The sequence below is a fragment of the Somniosus microcephalus genome, chromosome 2, assembly GCF_052327205.1.
Source record: "Somniosus microcephalus isolate GS21.2 chromosome 2, FLI_Smic_1.0, whole genome shotgun sequence".
Classification (NCBI taxonomy): Eukaryota; Metazoa; Chordata; class Chondrichthyes; order Squaliformes; family Somniosidae; genus Somniosus; species Somniosus microcephalus.
The window spans coordinates 330,304,784-330,324,931 of NC_140988.1; the positions used below are offsets into that span (position 1 = coordinate 330,304,784).

At 45.3% G+C, this 20,148-nt stretch overlaps 1 protein-coding gene across 2 annotated transcripts in view; it reads right to left on the minus strand.

Annotated features, from left to right (window-relative positions):
* The window catches only part of me2 (malic enzyme 2, NAD(+)-dependent, mitochondrial), a 119,907-nt gene that overhangs the window by 45,474 nt on the left and 54,285 nt on the right, over positions 1-20,148 (minus strand). For both annotated transcript variants that reach the window (XM_085974866.1, XM_085974857.1), the window contains exons 6-9: positions 18,277-18,438; positions 15,781-15,884; positions 12,949-13,058; positions 10,826-10,923 (exon numbers count right to left, since the gene is read on the minus strand). In XM_085974866.1, coding sequence (XP_085830992.1) covers positions 10,826-10,923; positions 12,949-13,058; positions 15,781-15,884; positions 18,277-18,438 — 474 coding nt within the window. The remainder of the gene's footprint in view (positions 1-10,825; positions 10,924-12,948; positions 13,059-15,780; positions 15,885-18,276; positions 18,439-20,148) is intronic.

Below are 20,148 nucleotides of genomic sequence, written 5' to 3' on the forward strand. Positions count from 1 at the left end.
GGGCGGACGTGTAGTGCTTAACCCCATTGTTTTTCAAGAACTTCCTGAATTCTTCGGACACAAATTGCGGTCCATTATCAGAACAGATCTGTTCAGGCAGCCCATTCCTGGCAAATATGGTCCTTAATACTGTGATGGTTTTTTCCGTGGTGGTGGAGGACATCTTTATTACCTCCGGCCACTTGGAGTGTGCATCAACCGCGATTAAGAACATTGAGTCCATAAATGGACCAGCAAAGTCGATGTGTACCCTTTGCCATGGAGATGAGGGCCACTCCCATGGATGTAGAGGGGCTTGTGGTGGGGCGTTTTGGACCTTCTGCATCCTAGACAGCCCTTGGTCATTTCTTCGATGTCTCCATCGATACCTGGCCACCACACAACGCTCTGGCTAGGTTCTTCATTTTCACTCCACCCAGATGCCCCTCGTGAAGCTCCTTTAGCACTTTATCCTGGAGTTTGGGTGGAATCACCACTCTGGATCCACACATCAAGGTTCCTCGGCACACTGACAGCTGTTCTCTTTGCGAGAATGCTGGCAACAGTGGTTCGCCATGTGCTGGCCATCCCTTCACCGTTAAATCGTAGACTCGTGAGTCGGGTCATTTCTCGTTTCCATGCTGTTTTGATCCTTTGTATTCTAGGTCATATTGGTGTGCCCCTAGGAAAAGGGACCACCTCTGTAGCCTTTGCGCTGTCATAATGGGAACGCCCTTTTTAGGGTTGAATATGGAGACGAGGGGTTGATGGTCAGTCAACAAGGTAAATTTTTGTCCGTGTAGGTAATGGTTGAATTTCTTCACTCCCCATATCAGGCCGAGTGCTTCCCTGTCGATCTGGGCATAGTTACGCTCAGCTGAGTTCAATGAGCGTGGCGCAAAAGCCATCGACCGCTCTGAGCCATCAGGGAATCTATGCGATAATACCGCTCCTACGCCGTAAGGGGATGCATCGCACGCCAGTCTGATTGGCAGTGATGGGTTGTAATGAGCCAAAACTTCCTTGGACGTGATCAAGCCTTTGCATTTATGGAAGGCACGTTTACAGTCTTCGCTCCATTTCCAAATTACTCCAGTTTGTAGCAGTGCGTTAAGAGGGTGCAGAACAGTTGACAAGTTCGGTAAAAATTTATGATAGTAATTTATCAATCCCAGGAACGACCTTAATTATGAGACATTTTCAAGTGCTGGGGCTTTTATGACCGCTTCAATTTTTTCAGGTGACTTATGCAACCCTTCTTCGTTAATTATGTGGCCACAATATGATATTTGTTTCTGGAAAAATTTGCACTTGGGGCGATTTGCTCGTAGGCCCCGTTCTCTCAGCCTCGTGAGCACCTGCTCCAAATTGGCACGGTGCTCGTTGTCGTTTTCTCCTGTACAAGGATGTCGTCTAGGTAGCATTGAGTCCCCGGAATCCCTTGCAGGACTTGCTCCATAGCTCTTTGCCAGATAGCTGGAGCTGATGCTACTCCGAAAACCAGTCGATTGTACTGGTACAGGCCTTTGTGTGTGTTTATCGTGAGATACTTTTCAGAGGCCTCCTCAACCTCCATCTGTAGATATGCCTGTGCCAAGTCAATTTTGGTGAAACGTTTCCCTCCGGATAGTGAGGCGAAAATATCTTCTATCCTCGGAAGAGGATACTGTACCGTGTGAAGGACCGGGTTTACAGTCACCTTGAAGTCCCCACAGATGTGAATTTTTCTCTGTTCTTCAGCTTTATCATTATTCAACGTTTTCGTCATGACCGGGACGATGGGTGTTGCCCACTCGCTCCAATCTATCTTGGATAACACGCCTGCCTTTTCCAAATTCTCCAGCTCTGCCTCGACTGCTGGACGAATTGCGTATGGCACCGGCCTTGCCTTAAAAAACTTGGGAATTGCCGCATCTTCCACTTTTATTGAGACGGTGACGCCTTTCAAGGTTCCTAGTTCCTGTTGAAACACTTCTTTGGCGTTGGCCAAGATGTCTTTTAATCGTTCAGGTATGACGTCATCATTTTTTTTCGTACTGGTCACCGTCAGTGCCTGAATGGAGTGCCAGTCTAAATGTATCTTCTTGATCCATTCACGTCCCAACAGCGGTGGACCACCATCTTGCAGAACGTATAAATACAACTTCTGTATTTCCTTGCCGTTGTATACAACAGGCACCCTTATTTTCCCTCTGGGGTATACTTTCTGCCCTGTACATGTCTTCAAGATAATGGATGTGTCTTTCAAAGGTATGCGGAAATAGCCGCTCGTAATCCCGTCGACTTATGACGGTCAGAGCAGATCCTGTATCTAGCTCCATTTTAACTGGGGACCCCGCTATCGTGAGGGTAACCCAAATGGTCTGGTAATCTTCTTTGGCAATTACATTATGTAATTTGAGACAGCTTAGTCTCTTGTTTCCAGAGTCGCTATCGCTCTTCTGGTCTTCGGAGCTACTGTCCGTCATCATTTGTACCTTTCTGTACTTTTCCTTAGTGATTTTTTTTCTGTCAGTGGATTTTTTGTTTCCAGATCGGCATACACGTGCAATGTGTCCCATCTTTCCGCATTGCCTGCATGCTTTGTCCTTGAACCAGCAGTCCCTCTGGTCATGGGTGGATCTGCCGCAGCGATAACATCTCTCGAAACCCTGTGTCATTTCATGGGTGCCGAAGTCCTGTGGCTTTTGCTGTATCTCTGCAGCTCCTCTTGCTGCTGCTTCGTATGATACAGCCACACTGAAAGCCTTGTCCAGTGTCAAATCTTTCTCAGAAAGTAGCCTTTTCTGTGTTCCTTCACTTAGGAGACCGCAGACGAATTTGTCTCAGAGAATCTGCCAGTCCTGCCCCGAATTGGCAGTGCTTTGACAGCTTTCTTAATTCGGTGAGGTAATCAGCGTTACTTTCATTCTTGTGCTGATTCCTCCTGAAGAATTTGAATCGTTCCGCTATCAGCAGCGGTGTTGGGTTTAAGTGCTCCTGTAGGGTATCAACAATCTCCTTAAAATTCTTGTCCATCGGTTTGGCTGGAGTGATTAAGTTTCGTAACAGCCCGTATGTCCTTGCGCCCATTAGATTTAGAAGTACCGATGCCTTATCATCCTCTATTTCATTCGCTGTGCAATATACCTCCACTCTTTCCACATGTGGTCCAATCCTCTACATCACTATCGAAAGCAGTAATATTGCCAGTCTTAGGCATCCTGAAAAAAAAAATGGCGCCTCCCGCGCTTTCCTTTCTTCCCTGCCGAGAAAAAATGGCGCCTCCCGCCGCTGCTGACAACGCTGTTCTCTGCGGTTTTTATTTATACAGATATTTTTAATAGTTGGAGACTCGTTCCCGTCGGACTCTCTGGGGCTTTTCCCTCCCTCTGCTTGGTCCGAACGCCGACCTGCTTTGCAGCGCTGGCCGTCTCCAGAGTGCTCCACCCTCCGTCTCGGTTTGCCTCCGCCTTCGCTGCTCGGCCCCGCTGCAGAGCCAGCCGATCGAGCCCCAGCCCGCCACCCAGGAAGGATTATTGCAGTATCTGCCACCAGCCCGGCTAGCTGGTGAAACCATAGTTTTTTTTCCTTTTCTTTTTTTCTTCGACTTTCGTCTGAGGAATCGATCTCCTTGAGGTGCTGCCGAATTGCAGGTAAGTCCATTTCCAATTCGTCGCCACTGTTGTATCCGTGTGTTAATGGAGACACGGAATGCAGGAGTTGGTTTAACAGGTGTTTACTGAACAAAGTCTGGAGGTGAACTAAAAGATACAAGACGTTATACAGGCTTATATAGCCCGAGTGGCCACTACCAGCATTACAGTACACAGGCACATACACCACATACTGCGTGCAGTTCTGTTCACCACATTATAGGAAAGATGTGATTGCACTAGAGAGGGTACGGAGGAGATTTACAAGGATGTTGCCGGGAGTAGAGAAGCTTAGCTATGAGGAAAGACTGGATAGGCTGGGTTTGTTTTCCTTGGAACAGAGGAGGCTGAGGGGAGACGTTATGGAGGTGTATAAAATTATGAGGGGCCTAGATAAAGTGGATAGAAAGGACCTATTTCCCTTAGCAGTGGGTTCAAAAGCCAGGGGGCACAGGTTTAAAGTAATTGGTGGAAGGTTTAGCGGGGATTTGTGGGGAAATTTCTTCACCCAGAGGATTGTCGGGGTCTGGAACTCTGCCTGAAAGGGTGGTAGAGGCAGAAACCCTAACCACATTTAAAAAGTACTTGGATGTGCACTTGGGATGCTGTAACCTGCAGGGCTACGGACCAAGTGGGATTAGGCTGGATAGCTCTTTGTTGGCCAGCGCAGACACGATGGGCTGAAATGGCCTCCTTCCATGCTGTAACTTTCTATGGCCCCGATTTTCCCGAAGGTGCGGGGAATTGGCGGGTTCCGACCCGAATCTAAATGGGTCAGCCAGGTGCACGCAATTTTCGCTCAATTGGCCAATTTATTTCCAGCATGTGGGAAACCCTTGCTAATTGTCCATTTCCAGTCAGAAAGCCCCACAGTATGATGTCATCATTCGTGGTGCTTTTAAATTGTCCAGCAAGCTTTTCAACCTCTGCAGGCTTCCAACCAGTCTTGCAGAATGGCAGAGGAGCCTGCATCAGCTGCTGCCAAATTTGACGAGACATCACTCCAGACATTGGTGGATGGGGTAAGGGCCCACAGGGAGGTCCTCTTCCCTAGCTAAGGGAGGAAGAGGCCTCCCAAAGAGACCAGGGCGGCATGGATGGAGGTGGCTGCAGAGGTCAACTCTCGGAGTCACCTGACGGACCTGGATCCAGTGCAGGAAGTGCTTCCATGACCTTCACCGTACAGGAAAAATAAGTATGAAGTTTCCATTACCCTCAACCTGATCTCCATTGCCTTTCCCCAGCAGCACTCAGCTTCAGCAATCTCTTCCTCCACATCCCACTTCACAGTCACATCCATGCACCCTTACCCATTCCCTCTCTCTCTATGCTCGCATTCACCGAACTATTCCACCATGCAGCCCTCACACTGCCTCTCACTCTGATGCTTGGAACACAACTGACAACACACAGGGAGGGCCCTTGGTCTTGCAGCCTCACACCATCTTTGTCTCCTTGTAAGTATCGATGCTATGCAATCTCTACACTCACTCCTGCACTCTCACTCAAACTCCACTTGTCTCACTCATTGCAGGAAAAGAGAGCTCACAATAGGAAAGAGCGTTCGAGGACTGGAGGAGGACCACCCTCAATCGCCCACCTGAGCCCCTGGGAGGAAGCCATGATGGAGATTGCTGGGGGCGACGTGCCTGTGGAAGCTGGGGCAGGAGAGACAGGAGCAAGCCCGCAAGCTGGTGTCAGAATAGTTTCCCATCTCTCTCATTGACAGCATGAGTCGCTGATATGATTCTGAAGCTGCATCATTTGGACTTATGAGCATATGCCAAATCCAATGTGCAAGTAGCCTTGGCATCACATCTCTAACTCTTCCCTTTACTCCCCCACAGGACCATCCAGAGCCCCCGTCCCCACTGCCGAGGAGGAAGTGGCTTTGCAGCCAGACTCCTTAGAGGAAGCTCCAGCCTCTGAGGGCGCAGCGTCAGCAGAAGTAAGCGCACCCAGCACCAGCGCAGACACTCACACCTCGGGGGTGGGGGGGGGGGGGGGGGGGGGGGGCCTTCGGGACATAGAGTAGTGTTGTCACCTGGTGTATCACAGCTCAAAAGTGAGCATCAGCAGATTGTGGAGACAGGGACAGCAGTGGAGAGTCCGCATCGGAGGGCGCAGGCCTCTGCCAGCTCAGCTCAGCTGCATGTCGACCCTATGCCTCTGGGTCCATCCGCAAGAGAGGAGGTGGTGGATCTCCATGCACAGATGCAGGAGTCTCTGGCAGGTTTTGTCTCCAGGGTCGCTGCGAGTGTGGAGCGTATGGAGGAGTCCATGGCGAGCATGAGCACAGCCTTATTGGAGTCATTGGCGCATGAAAGCATCACCATGGAAAGGATGGCTGCGGCCGAGGAGAGGAGGGCTGCGGCCATGGAAGAGCTTAGTCGCCAGGTTATCGAAAACATGGCGAGTGCTCAGAATAGAATGACATCTCTTGAGGAGCGATGGGCATCTATTGAGCACCGAAACCAGACCTTCATGGAAGTCCCTCTGAGCAGAACTTCCAGTGCAGAGATGGGTCCCCATGGTCCCCCTGATGTGCAGCAAGGTGCTCGCCAGCCACTTGCAGGCAGAGGGGGAGCTGACCCATGAGAGGGAGGTTGTTGGCACACCTCAAGGAAGTGGGGCTCCTCTCCACGCGCTCTCACTTCTATGCCACTTCAGAGCCCTGCCGGAGTCCACACCCAAGTGAGATAGGAGTCTCAACCCCTGCACAGCCGCAGGAGCAGCAGACTGCTGGAGAGCCCTCACAGGCTCGCCACCCCAGAGGACGCCCGCCAAAGATGTCGAGACAGGAGCAGCAGCAAAGTGAGCAAGGGGCCTCCACATCTGCTGAAGCCACAGGGGTACCATTACGTAGGAGAACGCGCAAGAGAAAAATAAAGCACCACTAATCACAAGGGCAGTCACTTGGGTGAGAAGTCTTGTATATAGTTTTAATTAATGCCATCACTTTGTTGTACATAAATCTGGTAGCAACTGCTGGAGTTGTGGCGTCTGTCATTTGGCAAATGGGGATTTCACATTGAGGCCTTAGGATTACTTGCAGATGTCAGCAAGCTGGTCCAATAGGTAGAAATGCACAGGGATGGGCCAGTGTCCATGGTCAGTTAAGAAGCAGTGAGGCTACAGTGTTTGAGGTACCAGGCTACACAAATCGGCCCAGGATGAGTGCGTTCCTTGCATTCCGCCCAGCAATGTTCTCGCGCACTGGTGCCGCTGGTTGACTAGCCTCTGCAGGATACTCGTTTCCGTCCTCCTCCTCCTCCACATCATCCTCATCCGAGGCGGCTCTGTGAGGAGCCTCTTGGTCCTGCGGAATCGGCAACCCACGACGCTGTGCCATGTTGTGAAGCACACAGCATACCACAACGATTTTGGAGACCCTGGCTGATGAGTACTGTAGGGCTCCACCTGATCTATCGAGGCATCTGAAGCGCATCTTTAGCAATCCGATGGCTTGCTCGATAATGCATCTGGTGGAAATGTGGCTTCGTTGGCTGGTCTCCTCACCGGCGTCGTTAGCCAAGTCCGCAGGGAATATCCCTGGTCTCCAAGTAGCCATCCCTGAAGCTCGTTTGGCGGACTGAATAGCGGAGGCACAGTAGACTGGCGCAGTATGAGGAAGTCATGGCAGCTGCCAGGGTACTTGGCACAAACATGCAAAATCTCCTTCTTGTGGTCACACACCAGCTGAACATTAAGGGAGTGGAAGCCCTTGCAGTTGACAAAAACTCCTGGATTGCGATGGGGTGCCCTAAGGGCCATATGTGTGCAGTCAATGACACCCTGCACCCTTGGAAAGTCTGCTAGCTGAGCTAATCCACGCGCTCGCGCCCTCACACTTGCGATCCCGGGTGAAATGGATGTGATTGTGTGCGAGGGCAAAGAGGCCATCGGTGACCTGTTTGATGCAAGTGTGTGCGGCCGCCTGGGAGATGCCGCTGATGTCTGCTGCTGATCCCTGGAAGGAGCCTGAGGCATAAAAGTTGAGTGCGGTGGTGACTTTGATGGCCACTGGTAAGGAGTGTCGACCTGGTGCTCTGAGCTCCAGGTCTTGCTGTAGCATTGCGCAGATGTCAGTCACTACCTCTCGCGAAAGTCAGAGCCACCTTTGGCACTGCTGCTCAGTCATGTTGAGGTAGCTCACCCTGTGTCTGTAGACCCTGTTTCGGGGGTATCTCCTGCGCAGACGGCCTTCCATGCGCTGGCCCCTTCTGGCCTGTGCTGCCTCAGGTGGCTGAGCCGCAGCCTGTCGCTCCTGCTGGTGCTGCTGCAGCCTCCTCTGCTGTTGGACATCCTCTAATGCCAAGAAGGGAAGGAACAAAAGGCCTCCCATGCTTCTGGCAGATGCCTTCGTTGAGGAGGCACTGAGTTAGGGTGCTGAGAGGGGCTTCCCAGGAGTTTACACTGGAGAAGTGTGTGAGGCTCCAACCTTCCACAGCTGTGCCTAAGCCTTCAACAAGTTGCCCCAAGCCTTCAGCAACAAGGTCCTGCAGCCTACAAATGCTGGCTGATTAAATCTCTTCAGTCCTGATTGACCTGCAGCTGAAAGCAAGCAAGCCGACATTGTTCACGCCAGGTTTCATCAGCGGTGTTCCCACCTGGCGCGTTTTACGTGGGGAAAGGCTGAAAATTCCAAGGGCCCCTGAAAATAGGATTAAACATGCTAATTATTGGTCATTAGGCTCCCGCCGACCATTCTCTCCTGCGGCAGGCGGGACGGATTCGTGTCGCGCTGAAACACGGGGGGGGGGGGGGGGGGGGGGGGTGGTTGCGACCCCCTATCTGAGATTTTCAGCCCCCGCCCGCAGGCTCCAGGAAAATCGGGGCCTATGATTCTGTGTGAGTGGGCGAGAATATGGCAGATGGAATATAATGTGGATAAATGTGAAGTTATCCACTTTGGTAGAAAAAACAGAAAGGCAGAGTATTTCCTAAATGGTGAAAGATTGGGGAATGCAGATGCTCAAAGGGACCTGGGCATCCTTGTACATGAGTCACTGAAAGTGAATGTGCAGGTGCAGCAAGCCATTAGGAAGGCAAATGGTATGTTGGCCTTCATTACAAGAGGATTTGAGTACAGGAGTAAAGAAGTCTTACTCCAATTATATAGGGCCTTGGTGAGACCACACCTGGAGTACTGTGTACAATTTTGGTCTCCTTACCTAAGGAAGGATATACTTGCCATAGAGGGAGTGCAACGAAGGTTCACGAGATTGATTCCCGGGATGGTGGGACTGTCGTATGAGAAGAGATGGAGTAAACTAGGCCTGTATGCTCTTGAATTCAGAAGAAAATGAGGGGATCTCATTGAAGCATACAAAATTATTTCAGGGCTTGATAGGGTGGATCCTGGGAGAATGTTTCCCTTGGCTGGGGAGTCTAGAATCAGGGGCCACAGCCTCAGGATAAAGGGTAGGCCATTCAGGACTGAGATGAGAAGAAATTTCTTCACACAGAGGGTGGTGAATTTCTTCACAGAGGGCTGTGGAGGCTCAGTCATTGGGTATATTCAAAACAGAAGTCGATAGATTTCTGACTAGTGAGGGCATCAAGGATATGATGATAGGGCCGGTGAATGGAGTTGAGGCAGAAGATCAGCCATGATCTCACTGAATGGCGGAACAGGCTCGAATGGCCGACTCCTGCTCCTATTTCTTATGTTCTTATGGTAGTTGAGAGAGGGCAAAAGGCAATGGTGGCAATACTGTAGTACTACACTTAACCATGTGGACATGATTTTACATTGGGTAAAACATGCACTTAAGCAAAGTTCTCATTGACTAAACCCGGTCTTAGAATTTTTCCATTGGCAACAGAGGTTCAGCAGGCATATCTTCTGGTTGGGTCTCGGTGTCCTCCTCTTAATATTACACATGGGCCTCCTCTACCACCTTCTCCACAGCATGTCACTTTGTATGGCATAGTTGTGCAATGGACAACAAGCGATCATGATCTTTGAGACTTTAGTAGGGCTATACTGCAACCTCATCCCTCACTGATCTGTCTGAACCTTAGTTGAACATATGATCAGAACATTAAAAGCAATAATCCTGGAATATTGCTATTCTAGTTCACTCAGTTATCTCAAGGGCTTATGAGCCAGGGCTGAAGAAGAAATGTTTAGTTCCCGAGGAGCCACCTGCCAAATTTTCCTGCTCCTTCAAATATTAATCGTGGAACCACAGACAGCCATAAAATAAAGACATCCTGACTCCCATCAAGATGACAGGCATTCATATGCATAATTCTGTGCTAGCATTCACATGCTAGCTGCAGATTATTAAATGAAACCCCTTTCAGTTTATGAAGCCTGTGGAAATTTCCTGAGTTCAGCAATGTTGCGCGCCAACGATAAAAATGCAGGTTTCCACTTTGCGGAAATCTGCAACGTGGAAAAATTGCAGGAGTTCCACTGCTGCTGGCTGCTTTCTACAGGGAGTGATGAAGCAGATAGCTCTGGGTAGCAAGGGAAGCAAGGCATCGTGCACTGCTACTTACAACATTTGGCACATATTCCTGCTGTTGCTTGACAGGATTCAGTGCATGTTTGCAGGCCTGGCTCAAAGAGGTGGCATAAGTCTACCAATGCCTCTCTATTGAAACGAATGTGTAGGTAGACATACCTTGGTCTTTAGACAAAGGTGGTTGGGTGAAGAAGGATACACTTAGGGTGCCCTTTTCCCTCTTATGCATCTTCAGATCCTCCTCCAAACAAGCAAAGAGAAAGAGGTAGACCCAGAAAGATGTCCATCTTCAAAATTGTGATGACAAATTTAAAATTTGCAACATGCCACAGATGAAATGAGATGGAAAATAAATGCAAAACGAGAACCAGCAGCAAATACAACAGAAACAATGCTTAAAACTGAAACAAACACTAGCAAGACAAAATTCTATAGTTAAACAATGGTACTGCATTACTGAATATGCCTTCAATAACTGCAGCTCAATCTGGCTGCTGAACTCAGGAAATTATGCCAGATAATTAATGAGGGCATTTTGTAAATTTGTCCTTTGCCCATAAAATACATCTTGGCTGCAGAATGACGATCTCTGCAGTAGCCGAGAAACAGGCCCAAGGCTTGTTCACCAAGTTATCCATCACCAGCTCAGCATCATCAAACCCACCCACACAATTAGCCCTACTGCCTCTAGCTTTTGTGGGTGATGTTGAGAAAAAAAAAATCATGTGGTCTCACCTCTCCTGCTCCAAGGAACAGATATCTGTGCTCTGTGATCGGTTTGTTAATCACTCTCTGGGCTGACAACAGTCCTGCCAGTGCTACTGATGCTGTGCCTGTAGAATATAAAACAACACTAGGTGGCAAACAACGACTACATAAAAGCAAAATAACACAAGTTTTAAATCAGGTAAAGAGCACAACTATTTATTTTAAATTAAAAATCAATTCTAGATTTATTTTGTTTCAAGGTATTTAAATACAGATATAGTTAAAATCAAAATGCAAAAGAATGCACAGGATTTAGATTTTGTAATTTTTGCAAAAGACAAATTCTCTGGCATTGGAAAACCTAATTTTTTTTATGTTGTAATTTCTTTATCTTTACAAAATACTTACTTAAAAAAAATTAAAACAAGTGGAGTCAGGAATAGTTAATTTCTCATTTTCTCTGGAACAGGTCAAGGTGAGCATTCCAGGACAAGGTTTTAATCATTTTTCTTTTGCTTTAAATTTGTTGCAGCAGATTGAAATTTGCTCGATATTTTGCTCCTCTGGTCAACCGGAAGGTGCACTACTTCACCAAACTAGCTACAACCAAACCATGGTTCAATAGTAACACAATCAATTTAAGAACCAAAGGAACAGGATTTAAATTAAAAATAGAATGACAGTGACCAACTGGAATGATTTTAGTTTAGTGACATTAATGCCAGGATTAAAAGGTCTGATGAAAAGGGTTACACCTGAAACATTAACCTATCTTTGTCCTTCAGATGCTAATAATGTGTTTAGTGTTTCCAGAATCCATGGTTTCTATTTCTGATTTCTAGTAGTCAGGTTTTTTTTAATTTTTTTTACTGTTATTGTTTGGTTTATAAAGGTGCTGGAACTGTATTTTTTTTCTCTTCGGGTCCAGTATTGCTTTTGCATCTCAAGTATTAAATTAGGGCGACAAGCAGGTTACAGATTATTTCAATATGAAAGAGTTCTTCATTTCCAAATAACTAACACTGGCCAAGGTGAGATCAGGGTAGACTATTATCCCCCATATTACTTTTTTGGCTAATCTCGCCAACCTTCTCCCCGTCCTGGTCACCCCACTTACTGCTGCCGTCTTGGACTCTGCCAGAGGATCAACCATCACCACTCCTATGTGTCTTTCCATCCAGAATGTCCTCTCACTAGTGAACAACTGGCTTACAGATGGTGAAACCTTGCTCAGCTGTACTTTCCACCACCCACCCTGCCTAAACCGTTGTGGCAGTGGTGTGGCCCTCATCACCACATCTGGATCGCTCTCCTATGCTATTCAACACCACCTTGTTACACTCTTCTCCTTTAAAATCCTCGTCCTCTACTGCCCCACCCAGAGTTTCTCAGATAGCCTCACTTAGTTTCTACCTGAAGCACCTCTTCATCTGCATCTCAACTCACCTTGTCCTCTCTCCCGATTCCACTGCTCTCCTGTCCTCCCTTAATATTGTTGGCCACCCCCTCAATCTCACCTCCTCATGTGGCCTCTCTACTCAAGACAGCCATCTTTAATCCCTCACCAATCGTATCCTCCACCCCTCTTCCAACCCCATTTCCTTCTGCATTCACCACTGGAAAATCTCTCTCCCAAGTCACTTATACTCGCACTTAAACTCCCAACAGCGTAGCCTTTAGCCCTCCTTTCATCATGATACTTTTACAGTTATCAATCTGCTCAATTTCTCCCTCACCTCTGCTTCTGATGCCCTTGTCCCCAGTAAAACCCTAACCATCCTGGGTGTTCCCCCTTATGGCCCTCAACTTTGCTCCCTCAATTCCATGGACTTTAACTGTCGTGTCAGTCCAAAAGCCTGTCTTCAGTTCTCGATTAGTTTGATAAGAGGGGCCTTCAAGTGTGTAACCACTATTTTAGCACATCTTATTGCACCCACTACAGCTGTACCCTAACCCTACAGATGTTTAACAGAACACTCCATACAAATAAAAAGCTTCTCTTGCCATCTTTTTATCTAGCCTTTGTCACTTGTGTAGGTGCCTATGGTATCAGGTTTACTAGTTACTTGTACCCTGCAGTTTGGGAGTTTCCAGCTATTTTAACTAGTAACATTTTCAGTTGGCAGGACCATATTCATTTAGAAACTTACCTTGAATATCATCATTGAATGTACAATATTTATCTTTGTATTTCCTCAAAAACCTGAAGGCATTGTGATTCCCAAAATCTTCAAATTGAATAAGGGTATTACGACCATACCTGTTAAAAAAAAATTGTTCAATAAATTTCTAGACAACTAGATTAAAAGACAGACAAATGTTTAAAGTTATTAAAAACATCTTAAAAGTACGTCAAAATGTTCAGTATTCAAGCAGAAAATGCAGTCAACCATTATCTAAAAGCACCTGGTTCAATCCCTGGTTTATACAGAGCTGGCAGATCTTAGCAAAGAGTAAAATTGGCTTCAATGTTCTACGTTCACTAGAGATAGTGGATGCATTGGCTGTCATTTTCCAAAATTCCATAGATTCTAGAATGGTTCCCGTGGATTGGAAGGTATAAATGTAACCCCACTATTTAAGAAAGGAGGGAGAGAGAAAACAGGGAACTATAGATCAGTTAGCTTGACATCAGTAGTAGGGAAAATGCTAGAATCTATTAAAGGACATGTTAACAGGGCACTTAGAAAATAATAATAGGATTGGATAGAGTCAACACGGATTTATGAAAGGAAAATCGTGTTTGACAAATCTTAGAACTTTGAGGTTGTAAATAGCAGAATAGATAAAGGGGAACCAGTGGATATGGTGTATTTGGATTTTCGGAAGGCATTCAATAAGGTGCCACACATGAGGTTATTAAACCAAATTAGGGTTCATGGGATTGGGGGTAATATACTAGCATGGATTGAGGATTGGTTAATGGACAGAAAACAGAGAGTAGAAATAAACGGGTCATTTTCGGGTTGGCAGGCTGTAACTGGTGGGGTACCACAAGGATCAGTGCTTGGGCCTCAGCTATTCACAATCTACACCAATGATTTAGATGAGGGGACCAAATGTAATATATCCAAGTTTGCTGATGATACAAAGCTGGGTGGGAATGTAAGTTGTGCGGAGGATGTAAGGAGACTTCAAGGGGATATAGACAGGCTAAGTGAGTGGGCAAGAACATGGCAAATGGAATATAATGTGGAGAAATGTGAAGTTATCCACTTTGGTAGGAAAAATAGAAAAGCAGAGTATTTTTTAAATGGTGAGAAATTGGGAAATGTTGGTGTTCAGGAGGGACCTGGGTGCCCTTGTACACGAATCACTGAAAGTTAACATGCAGGTACAGCAAGCAATTAGGAAAGCAAATGGTATGTTGGCCTTTGTTACAAGAGGATTTGAGCATAAGAGTAAAGATGTCTTACTGCAATTATATAGGGCCCGCGTGAGACCGCACCTGGAGTACTGTGTGCAGTTTTGGTCTCCTTACCGAAGGAATGATGTACTTGCCATAGAGGGAGTGCAACGAAGGTTCACCAGACTGATTCCTGGGATAGGGGTATTGTCCTATGAGGTGAGATTGAGTAGACTGGGGCTATATTCTCTAGAGTTTAGAAGAATGAGAGGCGATCTCATTGAAACATACAAAATTCTCACAGGGCTTGAAAGGGTAGATGTTTTCCCCTGGCTGGGGAGTCTAGAACCAGGGATCACAATCTCAGAATAAGGGGTCGGCCATTTACAACTGAGATGAGGGAGAAATTTCTTCACTCAGAAGGTGCTGAATCTTTGGAATTCTCTACCCCAGAGGGCTGTGGAGCCTCAGTCATTGAGTATATTCAAGTCAGAGAGCGATAGATTTTTGAATATTAAGAATATTAAGGGAATCAAGGGATATGGGGATAGTTCAGGAAAGTGGAGATGAGGTAGAAGATCAGCCATGATCTTATTGAATGGCAGAGCAGGCTCGAAGGGCCAAATGGCCTAATCCTGCTCCTATTTCTTATGTTCTGAAACAAAGTGCCTCGGTGTGGGTGCTGGGCGAGGAGGGGTCTCAACTGCGATCGGCCTACACTCACCATCTCAGCTGAGATATGAAGAATGGCCACTTGAACAAGTTCTCAAAGGGCTGCCAACCCCAGCATGACGGGAAGGGATCAAAATTGGAAAGGGAAAAAAACGATTTAAAAACACAGCTGGAAGAATATCTGTTTAGGCAATAGATTAAGGATTAGGAGGATCAGTAAATACAAAGCTAAGCAACTGCAATGCAGTTCCCAGATCTGGTTGGATCATGAAAGCTTCATCTCAAAGAAGGTATTAGAAGGGGAGTCATATTCTGGACTTTGCTCGAATAATTTTGTGTCTGTAGGGAATGATAGAAATACTGCAGAACCTCACAGAGAAGTTAAAATTGAGGGCGTCATGGTAACTTGGCTCGTACAGTGCTCCTGGCGATCCTCTCTGTGGAGGAGTACCATGCAAGATTGGTCAGTGGGGCCAGCATGGAGGAGTTTATACTTAATTGCAATGAATGCTATTTTATTGAGGATAGGTTGAGGATTCTCAAAGGACTGCTGAAATATGTGATGATGAAAGTGCATTCGACATCAATTTCACTTTGCAGAGCAGCCACTAATGGTGGAACACAAAGGGAAAATTACATACCAAGATACCCAGGCCACACAACTCTTTTGCAGGGGAGGTGGGTGTTGGGGAGGATAAAGAAGGGAAGCTCCCACACTATGTCCCTCAATGGTGCTCATAGAAAATCTAACAACGGGTCCTTGGCAAGTTTAAATCTGGCTGGATCAGGATGGTAGGTTAGGATTACAGCTGGGCAGCAGTGTGCAGTAAGTATGGTGACCATGGGAGCAAGCATGCAATTGTCATTAAGCTGATTAATAGGTGTTTGGGTTTGTTTTATGACTTGGACTTTTATTTTTTCTGAAGCTAAATCTCAACACAAATCAGAAGGTAGGTTTACTAACTTGCTTGCAACTGCTTCCATAAACTCATCAATAAGTTCATCATAGCGTTGTGAACGGTCTCTCTTCTGGTAAAGACCCATGTAAAAGGGATCTTTCAATAATGTCTACAAACAGAAAAAAAAGTTTGAAGTCTGAAAAGTAATTCCTAAACAAAACACATGTTTTCCAGGGAGGGTGTATAATCAATAACTGTTAGAGAAGAGTAAAACAGAGACTAAAACAATTAAGATTAACAGGCTCAGTGGTCAAAAGAAGTCCATGTACAGCACCACGACCTGCTTTTCTCTTTGGTTCGAAAGAATGTGATGACTGTACACTCAAATATTTGCTACTACAATAAATAACAGTTTTAACTGGGAGAACTTGAGTTAGAACAAAATGTGTGTGTTTTTGACACCAGAAAAGTCTAACAGAAATAAAACAGAACCCACAGAAATCAACACAAGCACATACATCATGACTCACTGACGAAACGGAAAAGCAGATGAACACTGCAGCACAGCTGAGTAGGCAACAGTAGTAAATTAAGAGTACCAGCTCAATCAATAAAATTCAAAGCAGCAGACACCAGCAAGCTAAATAGCAAAGTGGACAGCAGTGAACTAATAAAAGTCACAGACAAGTGGACATAAAAGTCAAAAAGCTAATGTAGCAGCAGGCACCAGTGAATTAATACCCTCTCCCTAACTTTACTACCCACTTCCTGCCCCCCGTATCCGTTAATTGACTTTTGTCTTTCATTGGTGGTTTACTTTCAAAGTGCCATGAGTGATCATCATGCATTTTCTGACTGTAAAGGCAAGTATAAGCCTCTTTCAACTATAGAAGAGGCTTTTAGTTTGCTAAGGCACTTAAAACATAAGCACAATATAATGAGTTTAAGTGCTTGTAAAAGTTCATGGGGATTAAAAATTCAATGGTGGCGAATGGAATTGGTAGGGGGAAACCTCAAACAGGAAAAGCAAAGAGCTCTCAAAATTTCACATATGAGAATACACACCCTTCAAATCATGTTCATGCAGACTGCAGGCTGGGAAGTTCTGCAAACAAAAAATACTGATGCACAGATGTGATTTAAAGCTCACTGTTGTGGGCTAAAAGTATTCAGTTGAAGCCCAGGCTTTTGATTCTGCCCGAGGCCATCAAATAAAAACTTTAATGAAGATATTTAAAGACACAAAAAACAATTCAATGGATAAATGTACAGTAATTGTGAAATGTGTATTTTTCATTTTTTTTTAATACATTTTATATATATATTTTTAGATATTAGAAATTTCAGATGGCAGGGAAAAATGGCAGCTGAATACATTTTTCAGAAAGCATTCGCGTGATTTATGGGAACTTAGGCCAGATTGTGCAATCTCAGGTAAATATCTATAAAATAGCAATTAGTGTGTCACACGAAAGCTACATCTTTAACATTGAAAATAACCTACCAGTGCCACTTATAGGAGTAAAAAGTACTGCAGGAACTTATGCATTTTCAATGAAACACCCACCTCGTGGTTTAACTTACAGACAAATAAAAGCAAACATCTTTCATCCTGTCCCTACTTTTGCTTCTCTACAGCTAATTTGTCCCATCACCCTCCCTGGGGAAAATGCTTCATGCTCAAAGCACTTCAGCTACAGTAAATGTTCAACAATATATACTTCAAAAGGAAAAATGTGCAGCCCTACAGGGAAAGTGCATGGGGAGTGGACTATTTGGATAGCTCTTTCAAAGATTTGGCCCAGGCACGATGGGCTGAATGACCCCCTTCTGTGCTGTATGATTCCATGACTAGATCTACTTAACCAGACTAGAGGTTCATTATACAATTTTTTTAAAAATCTGCATTATAAAAGGTTTAAAAAGAAATAGAAAACTGAATTAACTAAATATTAAAGTATCTTTGTCTGAGGCTCTGTGCAGAAATCACCCGCTCTCAAATCTTATCACAACAGCAACAGCTTGGAGGCTTATCACTTCCTTCATACATGGTTTCAAATATGCTTTAAAAAATACAGAAGGATTTAGTTACACCATAGTTTCAGTATTTCTATTTGTCTATAAAGGCTGAAAAAAAAAAGTAAAGCAATATAATTTATTGGAAGAATAAACATTTTAAACACATTTTGAGGATTACCCAGATCCCTTCATCAGCTGAAAAGAAAATTGATTTACAAGAAAGTGAAGATGCAATTGGAAGACATTACAGACCGTAATTTTAACATTCAATATTCAAAACTGCTATAAATACAAAATAAAGTATCAGTTTGATGAAGATGTCACCGATCAGATCATAGTCTAATGGCTTAAACTACAACTTGGGGTGAAAACATGTATTAAAAATACCCAAAGCAGTTTTAAATAGAGTGGATATGCTTAAAATTTGATCCTCTGAATAGTGAGCTACCAACTAAAACTGATTCATCTAGTCGAGAGAGGAGGTTTGGCAGGTATTATACAACAACATAATGTATCGTTACATTAGTGTTTGATGCCGTTACCTTATTATCAGTACCCACATCAATACAAACAGGAAGGCACCTGTGGGGATCAATTCCAGCACATGTTGTATACAGGCACAGCTTTCCCACTGGTATTCCCATTCCATAAACCCCCAGGTCTCCGAGTCCCAATATCCGTTCCCCATCTGTTACAACTACAGCCTAAGAGAAGAAATATGAATTATTAATCTATGTGCAACAAACCCTTCAACATGCTTTTAAATCACTGTATCCCTACATTAAAAAAAAAATGTAACTAATGATTACATCATGAACTAAAAATATTTAATCTTCCACATTTTTGTACATCTGTAGACCATTTACTAAAAAAATTCAAGTTAAACATTCCCAAAGTGCAACTTAGGCAAAGGTATTTAGTTATTCTACAAGAACATTAGGAGTAATGCAAGGATTTAAATGTTAAACAGATCACGCAATTCTCTTCCCCTTGCATGGATTAATAAGCTCAAAATAAATTCAACACTAAGGAGGGCAAGGATCAGAAAGGCTAGAGTATTAGCATAGACAAAATAACTAGAATCCCAGAACACCCCCCACCCCACCTCCTTCAAATCTTTCAGCTTTTACAGTTTTGTGAATCTTTGTGCAGGAGGTTATTGCAGAGGAATGATTCAAGCATCAACTTCCAGATCAGGTGTCGCACAGAGTGGCAATCACCTTCTCCAAGCAAATCGCACTGCTCCACCCCTCTCACTTTTCCTTTAAGATCCTCATTGTCTACCACCCTACCCAGTTCCTCCCCAAGATATCTTTCCCTCCTTTCCTCACTCAGCCTCTGCACTGTGACTCCTCATCCTCAGTGACTTCAATCTCAGCTCAGCTTTCTCTGGCCCCTTCCCACACCCCCACCCACCTCCAAAATCACTGCCCTCCTTTAAGCTCTTCCCCATATAAACTCTTCTACCCGTACTTACGGTCATCCCCAGGCCATGCCAGCTCCTATGGCCTCTCTACTCCTCTGGTTTCGATGACTGACAAGGCCATTTCTGACCACTACATTGTATCCCTCGCCACACACATCCCCCTACCCCCTTTCAAGCCATCTCCTTCTGCATCTGCCCTGGGAAAAGAAACTCTCAACTCATACAAAACAGCACTTTCAGGCTCTTAATAGTCTGGCCTTTGGCTTTCCATTCACTACTGTGCTCCAACAACCAGTGCAAGGAGCTCAAGGACTTCTTAAATCATCAAGACGAAGACCATCCATTATGCTACTTTTCCCCTCACCACCCCTTGCCCACCAAGCCAATAATCACCCACTAGGCTCACTCCCATGGCCCTAGCCATGAAAACACGTCTCTTTTGCGTTTATCTCCTAGCTCATCATATAACCTCTCTAAGCTAAAATCTTGTTCACATGATCTACCTCCTACTCCTTCGATCCCATCTCCTGATGTTTAAATGGTTCCCTCTTCAGGCACCCTCTCCCTCCCCTTCAAAAAGCCACCCCCCTCCTCAAAAAAAAACACCACCCATGACCCTCCGTGGCTACCTACTACCCCATTTCCAATGTCTTGCAATGCACAGTCAACTCTCATGCCAATCACTTGTGCAACTCTGTCAATCGTACCATCCTTCCCACCCCTGCAGCACCTTGGAAGACCTCCCCACCCACCAAGGCTCCATCCTTGGCCCCCTCACCCAAGGAGAATTATTCACCTCCATGCTGCCCCTCAGCAACATCATCTACAATCATGGGGTCAGCTTCCACATGTATGCTCCATTTCTGCCCACTTCTCTCAAGCCCTTTACTGTCTGTATGCCATTAGTGCTCATCTTCTATAAAGCTACAAGTTGCTCCAGATAAACATTGGGAACAACAAAACCATTGAGCCCGGCCCCTGCCACAAA